This window comes from Lutra lutra, chromosome 4 (assembly GCF_902655055.1).
Source record: "Lutra lutra chromosome 4, mLutLut1.2, whole genome shotgun sequence".
Lineage (NCBI taxonomy): Eukaryota > Metazoa > Chordata > Mammalia > Carnivora > Mustelidae > Lutra > Lutra lutra.
The window spans coordinates 11682749-11702215 of NC_062281.1; the positions used below are offsets into that span (position 1 = coordinate 11682749).

The window sequence follows — 19467 nt, forward strand, 5'->3', positions numbered from 1 at the left end:
TGAGCAAGTTACTTAACTTCTCTGAATCTCCATTTTTTTTTTTTTAATCTCCACTTCTTTATTTGTAATACATAAAACTACTTTGAATGTTAAATGAGAAGGATGTTTCAGAAACATGCTCTGTAAACTTTAATGGTCTGAAGAAATGGAATTTGGAGTTGTTATTCCCAGACCTTCTCTCTGGTATGGGAAGACTCATAGGGGCTAGCATTTCCTGGGGGCTTACCATGTGCTCAGGTCTGTTGTTATTTGCTTAACCCTTGCTATACCTCTGTTTTATAGGAGAAGAAACTGCGGCCTGGAGTTTGAGTTATTCGTTCAAGGTTACCAAGTTGGTAAGTAACGGTGGATTTGACCATGGCCGTCTGCTTCAGAGCCTGTATTCTTCACCACTACACTGTGAAGAAAAATGAAAGTGGATGGTAATATCAGGCCAGGACATGGATTTCAGTTCAGTAGAAATAACCTTCTGCTTCCGTTGAAATTAGAATCCATGTGCTTTCATTTTACCGTACGTATATTTAGAGAAACTACCAGGTTATCAGGTTAAATCATTGATTTCCACGAGAACCTTGGAGGGCAGGAGACATTCTCAGCCCCCTGTGACCAGTAACAGTAATCGTCGCTGACAGTTTTGAGCACTGTTGAAGAGCTGATCTTCTGCCAGGAGCTTTGTCTCAATTACCTTGTTTAAATTTCAAGAGAGAGTTGAGGTTCGAAGAAGAGAAGTATCTTGCCCAAGTTCACTCCAAATGCAAGGGGTTTCTCAGTCCATCTGGGCTGTTATAACAATAACAGACTGGGGGGGGCACTGAACAGTAGAAAATTGATTCTCACAGTTCTAGAGGCTGAAAAGGCCAGGATCAAGGTGCTGGCAGAGACGGTGTCTGGTGGGGCCCTCTTCCTCATTCCCAGGTGGCCGTTTTTTCACTATCACCTCATGCGGCAGAAAGGGTGAGGGAGCTGTCTGGGGGCTCTGTCATCAAGGGTGCAAATCCCATTCATGAGGCTCTGTCTTCAGGACCTAATCACTCCTGAAAGCTCTACCTCCTAACACCATCCCACGGGAGCTTGGGCTTCAGCATAGGAATCTGGCGAGGACCCAAACAGGGGTAGAGACAGTATTCACATCCGAGCAATCTGGGTGGAGAGCCAGGACTCTTAACTGCTGGGAGGCTCTCATGGAAAACCAGCTTGGGGAAGCTTGGTACCTTCTACCCCCGCCGGCACTTCCTTTTTCTGCCTCTTTGGCCCCTCGTCTTCCTGGTCTGCTCACCTCCCTGCGTTTGGCTGGCTTGCCTCCAGAGCATTAGCTGTAGATCAGAGATCAGGCAGCAGGGTGCTTTGCATCAGTCTCTCTTGTACACTTGTAACTTTTATGTTCATGGAGGTATAACTTACTGTAAGATGCACAAATCTTTTTTTTTTTTAAAGATTTTTATTTTTAAGTAATCTCTACATCCAGCATGGGGCTCGGACTTAACAAACCCAAGATCAAGAGTGGCGTGCTCAACAAACTGAGCCAGCCAGGGGCCCCTTGATGAATTCTCACTATACCACCCATCTTGTCCCCACCCAGATAGGGCATTCGGTATTTCCATCTTTCCAGAACATTCTCTCATGCCCCTTCACAGTTAGTGCTGCCCCAGGGATAACCACTGTTCTGACCTACGGAAGTCCTATATCCATCCTAGCACAGATTCCTGCTTCAGACTTATCTAGATCCAAATATACTTATTCCACAAAAACAAAGTACAGATAAAAATAACACTTTGAATAGCGTGGGTGATCCTGTCATTCCACCCAACAGGCGTCTCTCTTGGAGTGAGTGTGAATGAGAGACAGATCTGCTGTCCCTTCTGTCACTCTTTGTCCCGATGGCTTTTTAGAGTGTGAGCATCTTGTGCCACCAAGGGTATTTCTTTTATTTATAGATTTTAATTATCCTACAACCCAGCTCTGAAATCCAAGCCAGCTCTCTCTTTGGGTGTTCAACCTAGGAAACCAAATCCAGGGCTGAAGGAACACCGCCTGTGTTGGACCTGTGTTGGGAGAGGGCTTGTCAGTCTGCATTGTGAGATCTTATTGTGCGATTGTCCAGGAGAATTTTGACTCCTTTCAGTCTTCATATCTGTGCTGACTTTGGAAGCTAACCCTTGAGTAAGCTGCCGCTGTGATGTGGACAGAGCTCCAGCCCGGGTAGGTTGTTCTGTTAGACTTGGAGACCTGAACATTCTGCCAATGTGGCAGACTGTGCTGATTTGTGCGTCTTTTCTGATATGAACGCAGAGTGGGCTGAAATAGAAGATTTGCATCTAGGGGAGCTCATCAGAAAGGGAAGTCTGCAAGTGCAGGAAACGGTGAGAGAAAATTAAGCCAAATGGTTATGTAGGCTGAAGCCATGACTGCCTGTGGGGCTTTTGTACCCAGGAAAAGGCCATAGAGTCTGGGTGTTCCAAGTTTAATGCCACAGTGGGTCTAAAGTGAGACTCGGGCCCAGGGTGGAATTGAGCCCTGGGAGCCATAACCGTCACACTTCTTCATGGAGAGAAGCTAGAAAAACTCCACTGCTCGGCAAAATAGAGAGGAAGCTTGCCTTGAGTGGAAAAGTGTCAGCAAGAGATTAAAAGCCATAGTTGTGGAATCTGCATTGTTACTATGTATGAGATTATGAGACCTCCTCCAGCTGAAAAATGAACATAAAAGCTGAAGGGTACCTGGGTGGCTCAGTAGGTTGGGCCTCTGCCTTTGGCTCAGGTCATGATCTCAGGGTCCTGGGATCGAGTCCTGCGTCGGGCTCTCTGCTCGGCGGGGAGTCTGCTTCCCCCTCTCTCTCTGCCTGCCTCTCCGCCTACTTGTGATCTCTGTCTGTCAAATAAATAAATAAAATCTTAAAAAAAACAAAACAAAACTGGTTCAGTGCCCTGGAAATTCCCAGTGCAAACACAAAATCACCCCATAAGGATATTCAACAAAAGGGAGACCTAATAGGACTCCCACAGAAAGAAAGAGCTTCTGGGGATGAGGTCACAGGTAAATAATACAAGCTATCCAGGAAATGAACTGCTTAAAGCCAGAAGTAACAGAACGATCTAAAAGAGACTATAAAATGGCATACTTAAAATAATGAATGACTGAAGATGATATTAAGGAAAACATAAAGAAAGATGAAAAAGAATAGGTTGATTTGAAAGGTTGGCCAAATTCAAATGAAAAATGATCATCCAAATTAAAATCCAGTGAAGGATTAACTGACACATTAGATACAGCCAAAGAAATAATTAGTGAGCTGGGAGACAGTGGTATTAGTTGACATTTATTAAGTCCTTAGTATGTGCTGGGTGTTACTCTGTGTACGTACATGAACTCATTTAATCCTTAGAAGGAAGTGAGAAGGAAGGCACAAGCAGTATCATGTTTATTTTATGGATGAGGAAGCTAAGGCGTGGTAGTTTGTGCCCTTGCCCAAGGTTGGCCGGTAAGGGTGGAGCTGGGATTTGACCCCGGGCTGCCTCCTGTAGTCTAGAGTCTGTGTGTGCCATTACTATCCCAGAGAGTATCCTCCAAAATAAGCACTAACCAGAAGGAGATGGGAATGCACGAGAATGGTAAAGAAATAAAGAAGAGAGAATGAGACGAGATTGCTTATGTCCAAACAGACGGGCCAGGGGGAGGCAGTATTCCAAAACACAATGAAAAAAATGAAAGATGTCACAGTGATGTGATGTCCCTTCACATCTCCTCCAGTCCTTAGGTTCCAAGAATCTGTGACCAAGTCACAAGAATCTGTGGCCCTAGTAAGGGAAGAAATAGTCAAAGAGAGATGGCAGAGGCTCATTTCCACTGTCGTTTGCGCTGATGTGCTGCTTTGTTTGACCAAGGTCTCCCTGGGGTAGAGGGGAAGAACACTTGCTTTGTAGCATTTGCTGATTTCTGCGGTATAAACACTTCCTATGCAAGCTACCCATCTGCCGTCCCTGAACCCAGAATTGGGAGGAGATGTGCCCACTCAGCTCCCTTGAGTTGGTGTGAGCCGGCTTCAAGGACACCAGTGGTGTCCTGTGATTTCTGGCTTGTGCATGAACTTCCGGGAAGTCGTAATGTCATGTGTGATATCACAGGGGTGCGGAGAGACAGTGGGACAAGAGTAGAGCTCTGGCCCCCTTTCTTCCCTTGTGTTTAAAAAAAAAAATGAAACAGAGCACCTAGGTGGCTTGGTCAGTTAAGTGTCTTCCTTTGGCTCAGGTCATGATCCTGGGGTGCTGGGATCTAGCCCCACATCAGGCTCCCTGTTCATTGTGGAGTCTGCTTCTCCCTCTCCCTCTGTCCCTCTTCCTGCTCGTTCTGTCTCTCTCAAATAAATAAAATTTTTTAAAAAAATTAAAAAACAAAACAACATTTTGTGAATGTGGGTGGTGAAAGTGACATATATATCACATTATGGGTGACAGTGAAAATGAGTACAGCATCTTTGTGATTTTTTTTTAAGATTTATTTATTTTAGAGAGAGAAACAGCATGGGCAAGCAGCAGGGAGGGCGGGGGAGAGGGGGAGAATCCCCAAGCAGACTCCCTGGGGAGTGTGGATCCCCATGTGGGGCTCAATCCCACGACCCTGCGATCGTGACCGGAGCGGAAATCAAGAGTGGGACATGCAACCGACTGAGCCACCCAGACTCCCCTGAGCACAGGGTCTTTGAAGGGCAGTTTGGTCCTATGCTATTTCTAACTGCATGACCCTAAATTCTTCTTCAAAGATCTTTTCTTATAAAGCCTATCTTTCCTATAGTCACACATGGTCTATGTGAAGATGTACGTAATGTGTCTTCATTTCAGCATTGTTTGTAACAGCAAGACCCTGGAAGCAGCTGAAATGTATTGTTGGTAGGAGATCGATTGAATTAATTATGGTATATTCTTAGAGTGGAATACTGGGCCATTGTTTAAAATAGTAGGTCATTTTACTAAGAAGGGGTGATCTCCAGGGTATATGCTTAAATTAAAAAAAAAAAAAAGGACAACATGCAGAAAAGTATAGGTGGTATGTTCCCATGCGTGGGGAAAAGTGGGAGGTAAACGTAGGTCTGCACACCCACCCACACACATCATGTGCTCGATTATGCATACACTGTTGCTGGTAGACACCAAGAGAGAAGGTGGTTGTAGGGAATACTGCTTACCTCCTGGAGGGAATGCTTAAGGGATTGGGGTCTACAGTGGATAGAAGATGTCTCGTTGTATGTCTTCCATATTTTTTTGAATTTTAAAGCTTAAGCATATAGTATCCTTTCTGTTAAAAATAAACTGGTTAACAGAAAACTTCACTTCGGGAGTTTTCAACACGAAAGCCCCTCTCCTTTTCAGAGGAGACTGGCAGATCTCCGTGTGGTTGCTGATCCCCGGGGTTTGTTGAGCACATGCTGAGCACCAGGCACTTCCCTGGTTTCTGGCTCAGTCCTCTCACGCCCCTACACTGTGGGTCTCTCCATTGGTAGGCTCTGCTTGGACCCTAGCAGATGCCCGCTGAACGTGTCCACGGAAGTCACATTTGCAGGAGAGGGGAGGAGAAGTCTTTGTGCAAAGTCACGTGGCGTGAAGCAGAAGAGGAGTCCCAGCAGTCTTTCAGCTGTTTTAGAGCAGAGGTGACCCAGCTGCTTCTCAGAAATTCAGGTTATCTGGAAGGGCTCTCGAGCCTTTCTCTGTCCTGCCATTAGTCCCTGGCACCTGTCTTGAGACCACAAGCAAGTGTTCTGTCAGTATTAATTTTCCCATCTGTAAGGCTCTTTGCTCTGGAAAGGTGGAGCTGTGTTTGTGGACCAAATGAATCGCTGATGTGTTGAGAAACAGCAAAGGCTAAGAGATTTTGTCCTGCGGTGACCTTTTGTGACTCATTATTGTCTTCCCAACTCTTTTGTGTATGCATCATCAGAGGGCTGAAGAACTCTAGCTTTGCTCCCTGAAAAAGGCCACCTTCAGGGCCTTCCTTAGCGAAATGGATGTTCCCAGGGTGCTTTTCCTGTTCTTTCCTGCAGGCAGCCCCGTTTCCAACCCATCACCAAGCCTTTGATGGAACCAGACGCCTGCTCTCTTCTCTCTTCCTGATCATTTGGTAACAAATGCAGTGAACAGGTTATTCATCTCCAGAGGGCTGCTGTTCCGACGCTGCAATTCGATCAGCTGTAATCCAAATGGGCAAGAGGACTGGAGTGAAAAGTTAATAGCATCGAAATCACAAAAACTGCCCTGAGTATGGTTTCCGAGTGTGACATCGTCGGTACCGTTCAGATGAAACTCTCGCCAGCGAGGGCTGTTTGACACTGGCACTTTGCGGTCTCTCGAGAGGCTGTGTTGTGGGCTCATTCACAGAGTGCCCTTGAGTACTTTAAGTATCAGTGCCCCTGTGTGGTGTGGGAGGCAGTGGTTTTAGCTTTCTGGGAGCTAGATGTGTATCAGCAGTGTTCTCCCAACTCCCCAGAGAGTAATTCTGTCTCCTCTGCCTGAGTGCGGATGCGGAGTAAGTTTCACTGCTGTTTCTGTGTGAGGCCTTTCCTGGCTCCCCCCACGCGACGCTCCTCTTGTTCCGTGTAGTATTTAATTAAAGCAGTTTTCTTACTGGCTTTAAATAATTGTAGCTGTTTGTAGCTGTCTCCACAGCAGTCTGAGTGCCAGGAAAGACGGCGTGGGTCATCTCTTCCTCCGTGCCTAGCCAGCGTGCAGCATATGTCCTTCTGAGGTCATTGCCAGGTTTCTTTTGACCTCCATGGAGAAACCCAACTTGAACTGCCTTCCACAGAAGGGGGGTTTATGCCATTGAAAAGTCCAGGGATATAAATCCAAGCGTGGTTTAAACGGTGTTGCGAAGGCTTACACAGTGTTTCTCTGTCCCTTGGCGTCACCTACCATTTCTTTTTGGGCTGTAGTGGCAAGATGGCTATCAACACTTTTAGCAGGAGCAAAAAAAAAAAAAAAAAAAGACAACTTCTCCAACAGTTCAAGCAAAGTCTTAGAATTGAGTCTCCATGTTTCTGATTGGTCTTATCTGAGTCACATGCCTGTCCCCCGACCAATCCCTGTCCTAGGCAAAGGTGATGCTCTGATTGGCCATCCTGGGGTAGGGGTCTGCACCTCCCAGAGCACAAGGATGAAGGTGAGGGGAGGTGGATGTTCCCCAGGAAAGTCTGGGAACCCTTTGTGCATGGAGGGAGGTGTGGGTAAAGCAAAAGCAAGGGTGTCCAATAGGGTAGGTTTTTAACCAGTGTTTACTCAGTGAATGAATTAACATCTGAATGAGCAAACGGGAGCGTGCTTATACAATGCCCCGAGTGGGGTTTTAACAGATGGAGCCTTTGCACAGAGGAGGGATAAAAGAGAGCCTTGAAATCAAGTCCTGTGAGGATGACATTAGCTGAAATATTTAACAGGAAATAAGAGACCTATGAAAGCCGTTTCCAAATGTCTGGAGGGCATCGTAGAAAGGGAGTCTTTGCTGGGTCCCCACTTTATGTCCTAGAGGCTGGGCTAGACACTGACATCGGCATCTCCCCACTTTTATTTTCATTTTATTTTTACTAGACAGTCCATTTATGCTCATTTTAGAAATTCCAAAAATGCACACAAAAGGAAAAAATAAACGCCCTTCCATACTCTTACCATCGAAGGCTAATTGTTATTAATATCTGGGTATATATTTTGTCAACCTTTTCTCCCTGTTTGTAGCTGCATTAAAAAAAAAAAATCTTATTTAATCTTGATAATGGTGCTTGTCTGAATAGGAACCTGTGGCTCAGACCAAGGTACTGAAATCCTCGAGCCAGAGTTCAGTCCCCATGTGCCAGCCTCGGAAGTCCTCTCTCATTTCTGGGCTGGGGTTTGCCTGCTACATAACCAGCACTGTGTGCACTAACAAGGTTTCACTACCGTTCTATTCTGAGAATTCTGATTTCATCACTCCCTGTTCATTCATTCACTCTTTTCATTCAGGTGCTCAGGAAATCTTTTACTGGGTGCTGGGGGTGTCCCGGTGAATGAGGCAAGGTTCCCGCCTTCCTGAAGCTGACTCTCTCGCTGAGCTTCGCCTCACCTGTAAAGGGTTGGATCAGCAGCCCCTGGGGCTGTGGTTGTGGGGCTGCTGATTGCTCCAGTCCCCTGCCTCTGCCAGGAAGCAACCAGCAAACGAAGAGGAAGCATCGCAGCCAGAGGCCTCGTTGATCTATGCCCTCTGCCCAGGATCCCTCTCTGGAAGGGAATGGGTGCATGTTGAGGGATGGGAGGCTCAGGGTATGCATTACCTGTCTTCACCCTCCCAGGCGGCTCTGCTGGGTAATCTGGGGTTTGGCCCATATTGTATACATATGATGGTCCTATTTTTTGAACTCCAGAACAGGACTCACCATATGGTGAGGTTAGCCATATGGCAGGGTTATCTAAACGGAAGGAGGGAAATACATATTTCTTGAATGCAACGTTAGGTATTTTTGCATGTCTCTCCTTGCCCGGGGAGGTAGATATTAACAACCTCATTTTGCAGGGCAGGACACTGAGGCTCAGTTGGATCTATGATTTGAGCTCGGACCTGTCTGATGGCTCCCAGTCCTGTGAGCTCCCTCTTCATGTTCCCCTGAGCCAGGTACATCTGGGGAGTAGGCCTTTAAAAGGCTGTGATATTCTGGGTGATGTGGTCAGTTTCATTCCATTTACCTATTTAAAAAAGTATTTATTGAGGGCTTGAGTCCAGAAACTCTGTTAAGCCTGAGATACTGGCTGGCGAAGGCCAATGAGGGCGCCTACTCCCAGGGAACTTGAAGTCTGAGTTAAATCTGCACACTCCCTTGCTCGGTGATTCAGTGAGCCATGCAGGAGGGTGTGTCAGTTAGGATGCTTTGAGTCAAAAGGGACAGAGAGCCTAGTTCAAACTGGATAATTGATAGAGCAGTGTGGAGTGATTCACATAGGGGATTGGTTTCAGGCACACTTTGATCAGGGCTCCGACTTCATTTTTTGGTGATTCTCTGTGCTCTGCACTTGTGTCTGTTGGCTTTGTCCTCAGGTTGACTCCCTTCATAGTAGTAAGAGGGCTGTCAGCAGCTTTGTTAGATGCGGGTAAACATCAGGAGGAAGAGGTGAGCTCCAGGGAATGTAGAGGAGAGCTGTCCAATGTGGTGACCTGGCTGCTGGGACCTCTCAGACCACATGTTTGTTGGACACATCCAGGCAAGGAGGAGCTACCATCTCTCCCCAGGGCCACCAAACAAGATTCCTGAGTTTCCCTCTGATGGGATCCACCTCAGGACGCCTCCATCTCAGGCCATCATGGCGGCATAGGAAATGCGAGAACACTGATTGGCTTAGACTCATCATTCCCGGAAATGGCAATGAGGACGGGATGACTGAAGGATACTGCCTGGTGGGAAGGGTAGAATGGATGTTGAAGATGCAGCTACAGTCTGTAAGGGGGCAATGTGTAGGATATGCGTGCGGGAAAATGAGCAAGGTCCTGTCTCTGAAATTTAAAAAAAAAAAAAAAAATGCCCTTTCTCTTAAAAAGCTCACATTCTAATGAGCTTCCTGAGATGTGGGCAGTGATCAGAGGAAGGGCATTTACTACACTGATTAGTTAGTTCTCATAATGTCCCTGTCAAGTAGGTATTTCCATTTCACAGGTGAGGAAGCAAGTTCAGAGAGGTTAAGTCGCTTGTTAGCAGGCACACACCTAAGAGAGCATGGTGTTTGGAGGCTGTCCCATATTCCTTCCTCTCCTTTCTGTGATGGTTGCAGAGATCTACAAAGGTTCATCTGATGATGCCTTTACAACAAACAGGACCTTGGGGGTAGATACTGCTTTTCATTTCAGGCTTTTATTAGTGGAATTCTGCCAGCTTTTTTTCTTTAACTAACTCTAGAGGGGAGGAAAACTCCTCTCCCAGATCCAGATAAGCAAGCTGTAATTGAATGAGCTTCTGAGAAAAGCAGAACCATTGTCAACTCACAATGCATCAGAAGAGATGGTTGCATTCAGATAATTTTACAAAAATGACTTCCCTCTCCTTTTGACTTTGCTGCCTGAGGCTTCCATTTGGTTTTAAAGTAATAGAGTAACTATTATGTAATTGTATACAATGCTTCTTTCCCCTGGGCTCAAGTTAACTAACTCCTGTGCTCCAAATACAGAATATATTTTTTGGTGAAGAGTTTATGTAAAGCCAGTGTGATTCCTAAATTAAACTGCCAAAACAAGGACGTGCAAGCCGGGTTTTCTGGTTTTCTCCAGACTCTGTAAAGATAGAACATCCAACAGAGCAGGAGATGATTGACCAAAACTCATGTGTATGCTGGTGGCCAGATGTCTGTGTTCTTACTGCCCCCTGCACCTACGGTGCATGTCTTGAGCTTTGCCGCCCGTGGGAAAGAGCACTGGTTTATTCATAGATATCCTGACCTTCACTTACTTGCACCACGCTGGACATGTTTTCATCCTGGGAGAAATTATCAAAATGGGGAAATCAAAATGGTGGCTGGTGACAAGTTGACACAGTTGACTTTCAAGTTCGATGCTCTCTTTTGGAGTTCTTGTATCTGCCTTCCATTTTTTTCAGGTTACTACTGATGATACTGAATCTACCTATCTAAATTTCTATTAAGTTGTCTATCATGTTTTGGGTCCTGGGGATAGACAGCCAAGCAAAGCATGGTCTCCATTCCTGATAGTCTTCAGTGGTGATCCTCTGTACAGATCTCCTCCCTGTCTGTCCATACTAGTATATTTTTTTGGTTCTGATTTACTCAGGGCCTGGCAAACTCATTAAACTGGACCTTGGAAAAAGGGTGAAGTACAAAAGAGGAAACAGGAAAGACCTGAGGGTAGATGTGTAGGCTTAGTGTCAAGAGGGACTGCTGAGCTCATCTTGTTGACTCCAGAGGATGGCTACCGTGGTTGTCATTAGGACTAGTGTTTAGGGCTTTTTTGTTACCACAGTATAACCTAACTCATCGTGACCTATGTGACCACCACTATCATAGAGGGGGCAGGACTCCTGGAACCTGGCTAGCTTGTGTATGCCCATATGAATGGGTGCACAAGCAAATATCTGTAAGTATAGATGTGAATCTGGTGCCTGTGTATCATAGTGGTTCTCAAACTCATTACAATTAAAATTCCAAAGCCCAGAACATAGTACAGATGAATTAATTCACCAACTCTGGGTTGGTGTTCTCTGGTGAGTTCAGCTCTCTGGGTGAGTTCCAGTTTGCAGACAAGCTCAAGAACCACTTGTCTATGAGAATTTTAATAACATCCCTGTTATTACCTGAAGACCAGTAGGGATAGTGGTAATGACAATGCTACTAGCCGTCATTATCATTTACGGACTGCTGCGTATCTGCCAGGCAGTATCCTGGGTGTGTGACAAATGTTGTCACATGTAATCCATACTGCAGCCCTGCCAGACAGCTCTGTAGGTGGTTGGAGAGGGAAAAGGGGGGGCGGGTCATATCTTTTAAACTGATGTCAACCACAGAGTTGCTTAATCCAGATTATAAGGTATAGTCCAGAAAGATAGAATTGTTGGGCTGATCTTGTTGACCCCAGAATGACCACTGTGGTCATCACTGGGGCTCAAATTCAAGGGTTGTTTGTTACCACAGCATAATCTGGCCCATCCAGACCTGCAGCCATCCTTTTAATAACCACAGTGGATTCAGGAGTCGATATGCAAAAGCACATTTTGCAAAGTTATAAATTGAGAGTGAGTTGATTTTGGCTTGTGGCTTGGAAAGAGAAATGAGTGTAGAAAACCAAGCTATTAATCTTGGGTTAGGTTGATTCATCCATCAAAATCAGTGTTTCAAGGAATCAGGTTAAATAAATTAATAAAACATTACCTGGTGTGTTTGTAGTGCTTTTCTCAATGGGATATATGGGATATAGGAAGGTCATACCATGACACATCCTAGGAGGACTGTTGGGCATCAGTAGGGACATGTGTTACCATAGGTGATAACAGGAGCTAAGTGATAGTGAAACACTATGCCTGGCTGGAGTCTTGGTGGGTAGGTGAGAGTTTGGCCAGGAGGTGTGGTAGTGCTGGGAAGGGTGTTCATAGCATAGAGAGTAGCATGGGCAAAGGCAAGCCCAGCAGCAGGAAGTAGCACTTATAAGAACTCTATAAATCAGTTTGGTATTAGTACCAAGAAAGACATCATTCCCCACTCTGATGGGTGAGAGGTCCCATACAACCTGCGTTATCACTTGTTTGTTTATCATTTGGTACATGTCTCCTAACATTTTTTTCCCCTGCTTTGGAAGAGATTTATGTGTAATGAAGGGCCAAATAAGCATAATGCTTTAATAGACTTTGTTTACCCTCAAAGATCACACCAGATGTGTGATCTCAAAGTTCAAATGCATGGAAGAGCTCAGGAAAGCAGATGGGGAAGCTGGAGGCATGTATACACCCAATGTTGTATACATGCTTATTAGGAGAGATTTTTTTTATGGACTCTGTTGATGCCTCAATCTTTGGATCCAACCATTGGAAATGAACTCAGCAGGTGTCTCTCACTCCAAGTCCAGGCCTTGGAGATTGTGTTCCCTTGAGACCTCTCTGAGACCCTGTTGGGCCTTCGGTTCCCTTCAGTGTAAAATGTTAGATTGAAGGTGAATTCTAAGGTCCCTTACATGTCTAAAATTAGGTGACCCATCAGGTACTCATTAATGCAAATGTCCTGTTAAATAAAAATGGTAAGTAAATACTGAAGTGGATACCGCAGACACTTTCTTCAAGGCTGTGGGTTTAGATAGACCAGAGTTTGGGCAGGGTAGCATTTTCTTCTCTACCGTGGTCTGTGCATTAAAATGGAAGGAGGGATGCTTTCTCATTAAACCTGTGTTCGAACATGAAATCAGCACCAGGATTTTAGAGAGCAAGCTAGCTAAACCAGCTAACCTGCTTCTTAACTTGGATCCTATTGGTTCTCTCTTAGAAAGGTGGTGGGATTTTTTTGGGTTGGTTTCTTGGCTTTTTTAAAATCTTATGCAATGTCTTTTCTTCTGCAGCCGCAAAACTTATAACTTTCACACTGTCGGGTCGTGTTCATCAACCGCATTGTTCTGTATTTCAGCTGGTTGGTTAGACACTTGATCATTTTGGCGACTTTGGTGGTGAGGGTTTATATCTCGTCTTCTCACGTTGCTCATCTGATCCCCTGGTTTTAGGGCTGTGTCCATGTTGGGAGTCTGGAGTAGGGTTATGGCCCTAGCACTGGGATAACTCAGGCTGGACCAGGCTTGAGCAGCTGTACCTGGTTGAGTGCATGCCGTATGCCAGGCATGATGCCTGGCTCTGTGCTAGCACTGGGGATACAGTAGTATCCTTGTGGGGTTCCCAGTGTTTAAGGAAGTACAGAAATCACTGTGCAATTACAGTTATGTATGTGCTATAGACAAGAAGCACAAGGTCCCGAGCACTCTCACAGCGGGGCATCTATCTAACTTTGCTCAAAGTTCAAATGCATGGAAGAGCTCAGGAAAGCAGTTGGGGAAGCTGGAGGCATTAAGAGTCATATACGATCAAATGCAAGATGGAAACAGGTAAAGAGTTCACAGTTAAGCCTGCAAAGAGTGCTAGGGTCCCTGTGAGTTGATAAAGTTCGGGATACCAGGCCTTCCTTCGACGACAACTTGCCCCTTCCCCTCTCATTCCCCAAAGCCGAAGGAATTACTCTTTCTCCAGGCCATATGTCTGTATCATTTCTTTGGCAGATGTGTGTTGATCTGTACTGTAGGAAGGCAGCATGTCTTTCATCCCCTGGAAGGGAAGACTGTTTCCTATACTTGGTGTGTAGCCCCTCCTGCCGAAGTGTGTAACCCTGGATGGAATTGCTGATCAGCTGATTAATGAAATTCAAGGCCGGTAGCTCACCAGTTAACCTTCGTATGTGGAACTTGTCCTTCATACATCCACAGTAGCAGATCACGGGAAGGCTCAGGACCTGTGGGAAGAGTAACAGGTAACAGCCCCAAGTGCCCCTTTGTGCTCAAATTCACTAAAGCTTCCATCAACTGAGGCAATTAATGGGGGAAGCCTGTCAACTTGGGAATAGTTTAAGAGATACTAGCTTGTAATTAAAAGTCCAGGATAAATCAGCTTTTCTTTTCTGCATCTGATTACCTAGATTTCTTTCTGCTTCTGTGATTCTGTTTCCATTAAGAGAGTCTTCTGTTTGCTTCCGCACGACCCGCCACTCCTTCTGCCCTCCTTCAGAGTTGCTTCCCGCCCCCTTGGCCAAGTCTTCTAATTCTCTTTTATTTTTCTTCTGGCTACACCCTTCCCTTTTTGAAGGCCATTTTTTTAAACAAATTGTTCAAAACACTGAAGGAAAATTAAAAAAAAAAAAAAAAATCTCATCCCTATGCTCTCCTTTTAACCTCTCTGAGCCTATCTTCCACTTTCCCATGGGGCTACATCATGTATATTAATGACATTCTTGTATATATACAGTTTTGTAGTTTGCTCTTCTGGAATAGTCACAAATTTTCAACTAGCAGATGTTAATTGAGCTCCTACTATGTGCTGGGCATCATTATAATGGCTAGGGTAGATGGATCAGTGAACACACCAGACCTAAATCCTGGCTTTTCTTGAAGCTTATGCCTGGTTCCTGGAGAGAGACAACACGCTTAATACAAATTCTCTTAAGAGGTGACCACTGTTGTAGAAAGAAACAGGAGTGTTAAAGAAGGTCAGGAGTATGTAAAATATTTTCTCATGCTGCTACCAACTGCCTGTGTACTCAGGGGTTGTATATTATCCTTGATGTTGATGGATTATATTTTACTTAGAGCATTTAGAGCCTGAGGACTATAAACTTTAAATCTGGAGAGGACTTAACGAATCATCGAGAGCAAATCCTTCATTTTTGAGGTGAGGGAAAACAGGTCCAGAGAAAAGAAATAACTTGCTCAAAATTATACAGCCCTTAAGTGGCAAAGCAGGGGCTTTTAAATTTTAATTAAATTGATTTTCATTAATTCTAAAGACAATCCTTCCAGAACCCTGCTTTGCTGTTTCCGTATTGTGGGAAATTGAATTCGTTTCCGGTTTTTATTATAAGTAATGCTACAATGGGCAGTTTTACAACGATACCATCTTAATGAAAGCAAGTTAATAATAACAGTAATAATAATAAATAATAGAAGAAGCTAATATTTATTGAGCACTTATATTTGCCAGGCACTGTGCTAAGTGCTTTCCATGAAATAACTTTATTCTTTTCTTTTTTTAAAAGATTTTATTTATTTATTTGACAGAGAGAGAGAGATCACAAGTAGGCAGAGAGGCAGGCAGAGGAAGGGAAGCAGACTCCCCGCTGAGCAGAGAGGCCGATGCGGGGCTCGATCCCAGGACCCTGGGATCACGACCCGAGCTGAAGGCAGAGGCTTTAACCCACTGAACCACCCAGGCGCCCCGAAATAACTTTATTCTTACAGCAAAGACTGTTACTTTCCTATTTTTTACTGATGAGGAAATGAAGGGATTCAGACTCAGGTCCGAGCACTTAGTCACCATGATGTACCGCCTTCCAAGTTTGGATACAAAAGCTACAAATTTCAAAAAGGAAGATAATCAGGAATGCATATCTATTAAACACTTAAGAGTTCTCCAAGAATGCTGACATATTAGGTTTAACTGTATGTAATTGCTGTAATTCACGTTAGTGAATGTTAGTGGCTTCTTGTGTCCCATCTGTTACTTCAGTTAATCCTCACAATAATGGTGATTTAGGTGGTATTGTACCTATTTTATGCATGAGTAGCCTAGTAGTTCAGCTGGAGCTTGGACACGGGGTGGTGCCGTGAATGTTTGCAGAGAGATCGGAGGAAGGGGGATGGGAGGCAAGGAGAGCAGCATGACCGAGGCCAAGTAATCAGCTGCTAATACCTGGCTCGGATTCTGCTTCCGTGTCTCAGGGGCTTTGTGACCTCCTGCGAGATACTTAAAATTCTTATAGCTCATTTCTAATCTGAAAACTGTCATTATAAAGATTGAGTTTGTAAAATGGGTGGAAATCACTTTGTTCAAAACCGGCAGAAACGAAGCAATCAATGCGAGGGCTCGGTGGTGGTGGTGGTTCCTTCTGCCACGATGTTTCCCAAAGCAAACCATCTCTTCTGGTGTTTCTGTGAAACTCACAAAGCAGCTTTTGAAAATGACATGGGTAACTTAACGACCCTTGACACCGTTGGGGAGTCTCTTTCTTTACAGATCAAGTTGTCTTCTCACTTGATGGGGCGCCATATAAGATGGGTGGGGCAAGAGAGATGAACCTCGGTTTGGGCTTCTGGGTCACCGTGGGGTGAGGTCCAGGAACAGATGGCCCACCCAGTTGTTCCTCTCCCTCCCGTCGTCTGGTGCCATTTCTAATTGGACAACATGTTGTCCCCCTCCTTCAGGTGACACCCTCCTGGGCCCAGCCACAGTGGGGGCGGGCAGGTGGGCAATGTGGTGAGTGCCCTTGGGCACTGCGTCTTCCTGCTGGAGTGGGGTGTGCTCTTCTGGTCTGCTTCGCCAGGCAGGCCTGGGGAGGCCCTTCCTCCTCGAGGGGAGTGACTGTCAGTGCTGAAAATGCCACATGGCTCCTGAACCCCACCAGGGGCTAAAAGAGCCCTGAAGAGTACTTCCTGAAAGGAAGTACATCCTGAGCGTGCCCTCTTGGGTTTCTCTGCAGCCGGCTCTTTGTCTTCCATGGGGCAGTGGGCTTTGGGGTTCAGACTGCTTAGGACATCAGTAAACCCTGTGAACCACCAGCCTGTACCTCCAGGGAAAAACTGCCTTAGGGCAGGGCTGGGGAGGCCAAAATAAGGCTTGCATTGGAAATTTCTTCCTCTTTTTACATTAAAATCTTGGCAAGAAAACACAAATCTTGATTTCTGTCCCCTGTTTCTGCCACGGATTCTCCATCTGAACTCCAAGGCATTGTACGGGCTTCGTCAGATGTCAGCTTTTCCGGCTGCAGACCATTTTGCTTCTGCAGTTGACGGGGACTCTTAACATTAAACTCCAGGTGGTGAATGGGCGGTGGGGAGTATGGTTCTGGAGAAATACAAGGTCCAAAGCAATACAGACAGAGAGGAAAAAATGGGAAGCTTGTCAAGAGGGAAGTGCTGTGTTAAAACATGTTACCTTTATTGACATTGAAGGAACCTCCCCTTTAGCTCAACACCAGGAGATGTGTTACGTCCTTTACGGTATAGTGGACAGGGCTGAATGTTAGAGAGCTTTTCACAACAGGGCAGCTGAAGTACTTTTATTAAGGAAAGGTGATTAAGATACACTGTGAAATGAAACACAGCAGATTAGTTTAGAATAGGAACCATTTTTATAAAAATATATGCATTATCTTTATATAGATATAGAAAAAACATTTGGAAGGGTATCCACATGGTGGGAGGTTGGATCATAAGTGTTTATATTTTCTTCCTTTTGCTCATCTGTGTTTTCAAATTTTTCTGCAGTCAACATGTGTTATTCATAGAGTTGGGGTGAAAGGAAGAAATGGGGTGGCTAGGAACCTCCTTTTTTTACTCAGTCATTCTGCATGCTTATTGAGGCTCTCCTAGGAGCAGTGTGGGCAAAATGACAGGTGTTGGACTGGGCAAGATAGCCCTGGCCTCTGCCTTCACAGAGCTGGTGTTTTCGTGGGACGCTTTTTTTTTTTTTAAAGATTTTATTTATTTATTTGACAGACAGAGATCACAAGTAGGCAGAGAGGCAGGCAGAGAGAGAGAAGCTAGCAGGCTCCCTGCTGAGCAGAGAGCCCGATGCCGGGGCTCAATCCCAGGACCCTGGGATCATGACCTGAGCCGAAGGCAGGGGCTTTAACCCACTGAGCCACCCAGGTGCCCCTCGTGGGAGGCTTTTTATAAAAACATTTTTAAGGGGCACCTGGGTGGCTCAGTTGGTGAAGTGTCTGCCTTCAGCTCAGGTCCTGACCCGAGGTGTCCCGAGATCCGGCCCTGCTTTGGGCTCCCTGTTCAGTGGGGAATCTGCTTCTCCCTCTCCTTCTGCCCTTCTTTCCCGGTCTTGCTCTCTCTCTCACTCTCTCTCTCTCAAATGAGTAAAATCTCTTTTTTTAAATTTTATTTATTTATTTGAGAGAGAGAGAGCAGGAGTGCATAAGCAGGAGGAGCTGTAGAGGGAGAGGGAGAAGCAGGCTCCCTGCTTAACAGGGAGCCCGATGTGGGGCTGGATCCCAAGACCCTGGGATCATGACCTGAGCCGAAGGTAGATGCATAACCAACTGAGCCACCCAGGGGCCTCAAATAAATAAATTCTTTAAAGAAAGAATAAAAACATTTTTAAGCTAGAAAATAAAAATATTTACGGTTGTAACAAGTACTGCGAAGGAGAAAAGCCAGTGACCTGTAGGAATGACTGAACAGGAGCTAGGTGTGGGGCGATGGGGAGGACCACTTTGAGGAGGTGACCCTTGAACTGGAAGGCCAAGAAATAGCCACTTGAAGAGGCTGGAAGGCGTACTGGAGGCACAGGGAAGGACCAGCTGTGAGAGCTGCCACCTTCCTGCAGGTCACCCAGAAGGCTGGCCAAAGCGGATGTTGTGGAACTGCCCACTTGTGAGAATGTTACATTTGGGAACATGACAGAGGCTCATAGAGCCAGCCTCTGGGGAAATACGGCCCTAAGGACAACTTTGTGACTCCCGAGAGATTGGTTAATGTTTTGCTAGGTCACGGGAGTGTCAGGAGTAGGTCAGGGTTTGAGTTGTTGGCTTTGTACTTCATTGCTTTTGGGTAGGAGCTCTGATGCCATCTTTCATGCCAGACAGGCCTGGAGTATTGCCCTGGGGACGTCCAGGCCCCCTTCCCCAGTCTTCTTCTGGGTTTGTCAAACTCGCCCATTGGATGCTCAGGCATAAGGCAGGACACTGGAGTCTTCGTTCTTACCCATCCTGGACATGTTTGGGAGGGTGCCTCTTTCCTCAGTATTCCTTCTTTCCACCAAAAGGAGGAGGGAAGCAGTTGACAGAAGTCCCTGAGTGTTAGGCTGAGGAGTTATATGGTGATTCTGAGTTAACTATGGTAGCACCATCCAGAGTCCTCCCTAAGAGCGATCTGAGCAGCGCAGATCAAGAACTGTAACAGTGGTCAGTTCCTTTAACCCAGAAACTTTGGTCCAAGGAACTTATGTGGAGGGTGTGTGTGTGTGTGTGTGTGTGTGTGTGTGTGTGTGTGTGTGTGTGTCTGTGTTTGTCTGTGTGTATGTGTGTTTGTTTTTAATGGGGAGAAACCAAGAATACAGCAATATCTGTAACAGCAGTAATAGTTGTTAATAACATTGTGCTTTGGGGCTTTGAACACATTTTCCTGTGTAGTACTTAAGGAGAGCTTTGCAGCATTCCTGTGAACAAGGTTCTCAGGTGGGTTTCCCAGATGGGAAATGAAAGGTTCATGAGG

General features: G+C 45.5%; 1 protein-coding gene across 6 annotated transcripts in view; it reads left to right on the forward strand.

Annotated features, from left to right (window-relative positions):
* Positions 1-19467, forward strand: part of CYRIB (CYFIP related Rac1 interactor B) — a 145425-nt gene that overhangs the window by 40038 nt on the left and 85920 nt on the right. For all 6 annotated transcript variants that reach the window (XM_047723731.1, XM_047723732.1, XM_047723733.1 and 3 more), the window contains one exon: positions 283-335. In XM_047723731.1, the coding sequence (XP_047579687.1) occupies positions 283-335 (53 nt within the window). Of the gene's footprint in view, positions 1-282; positions 336-19467 lie in introns of those variants that run through there.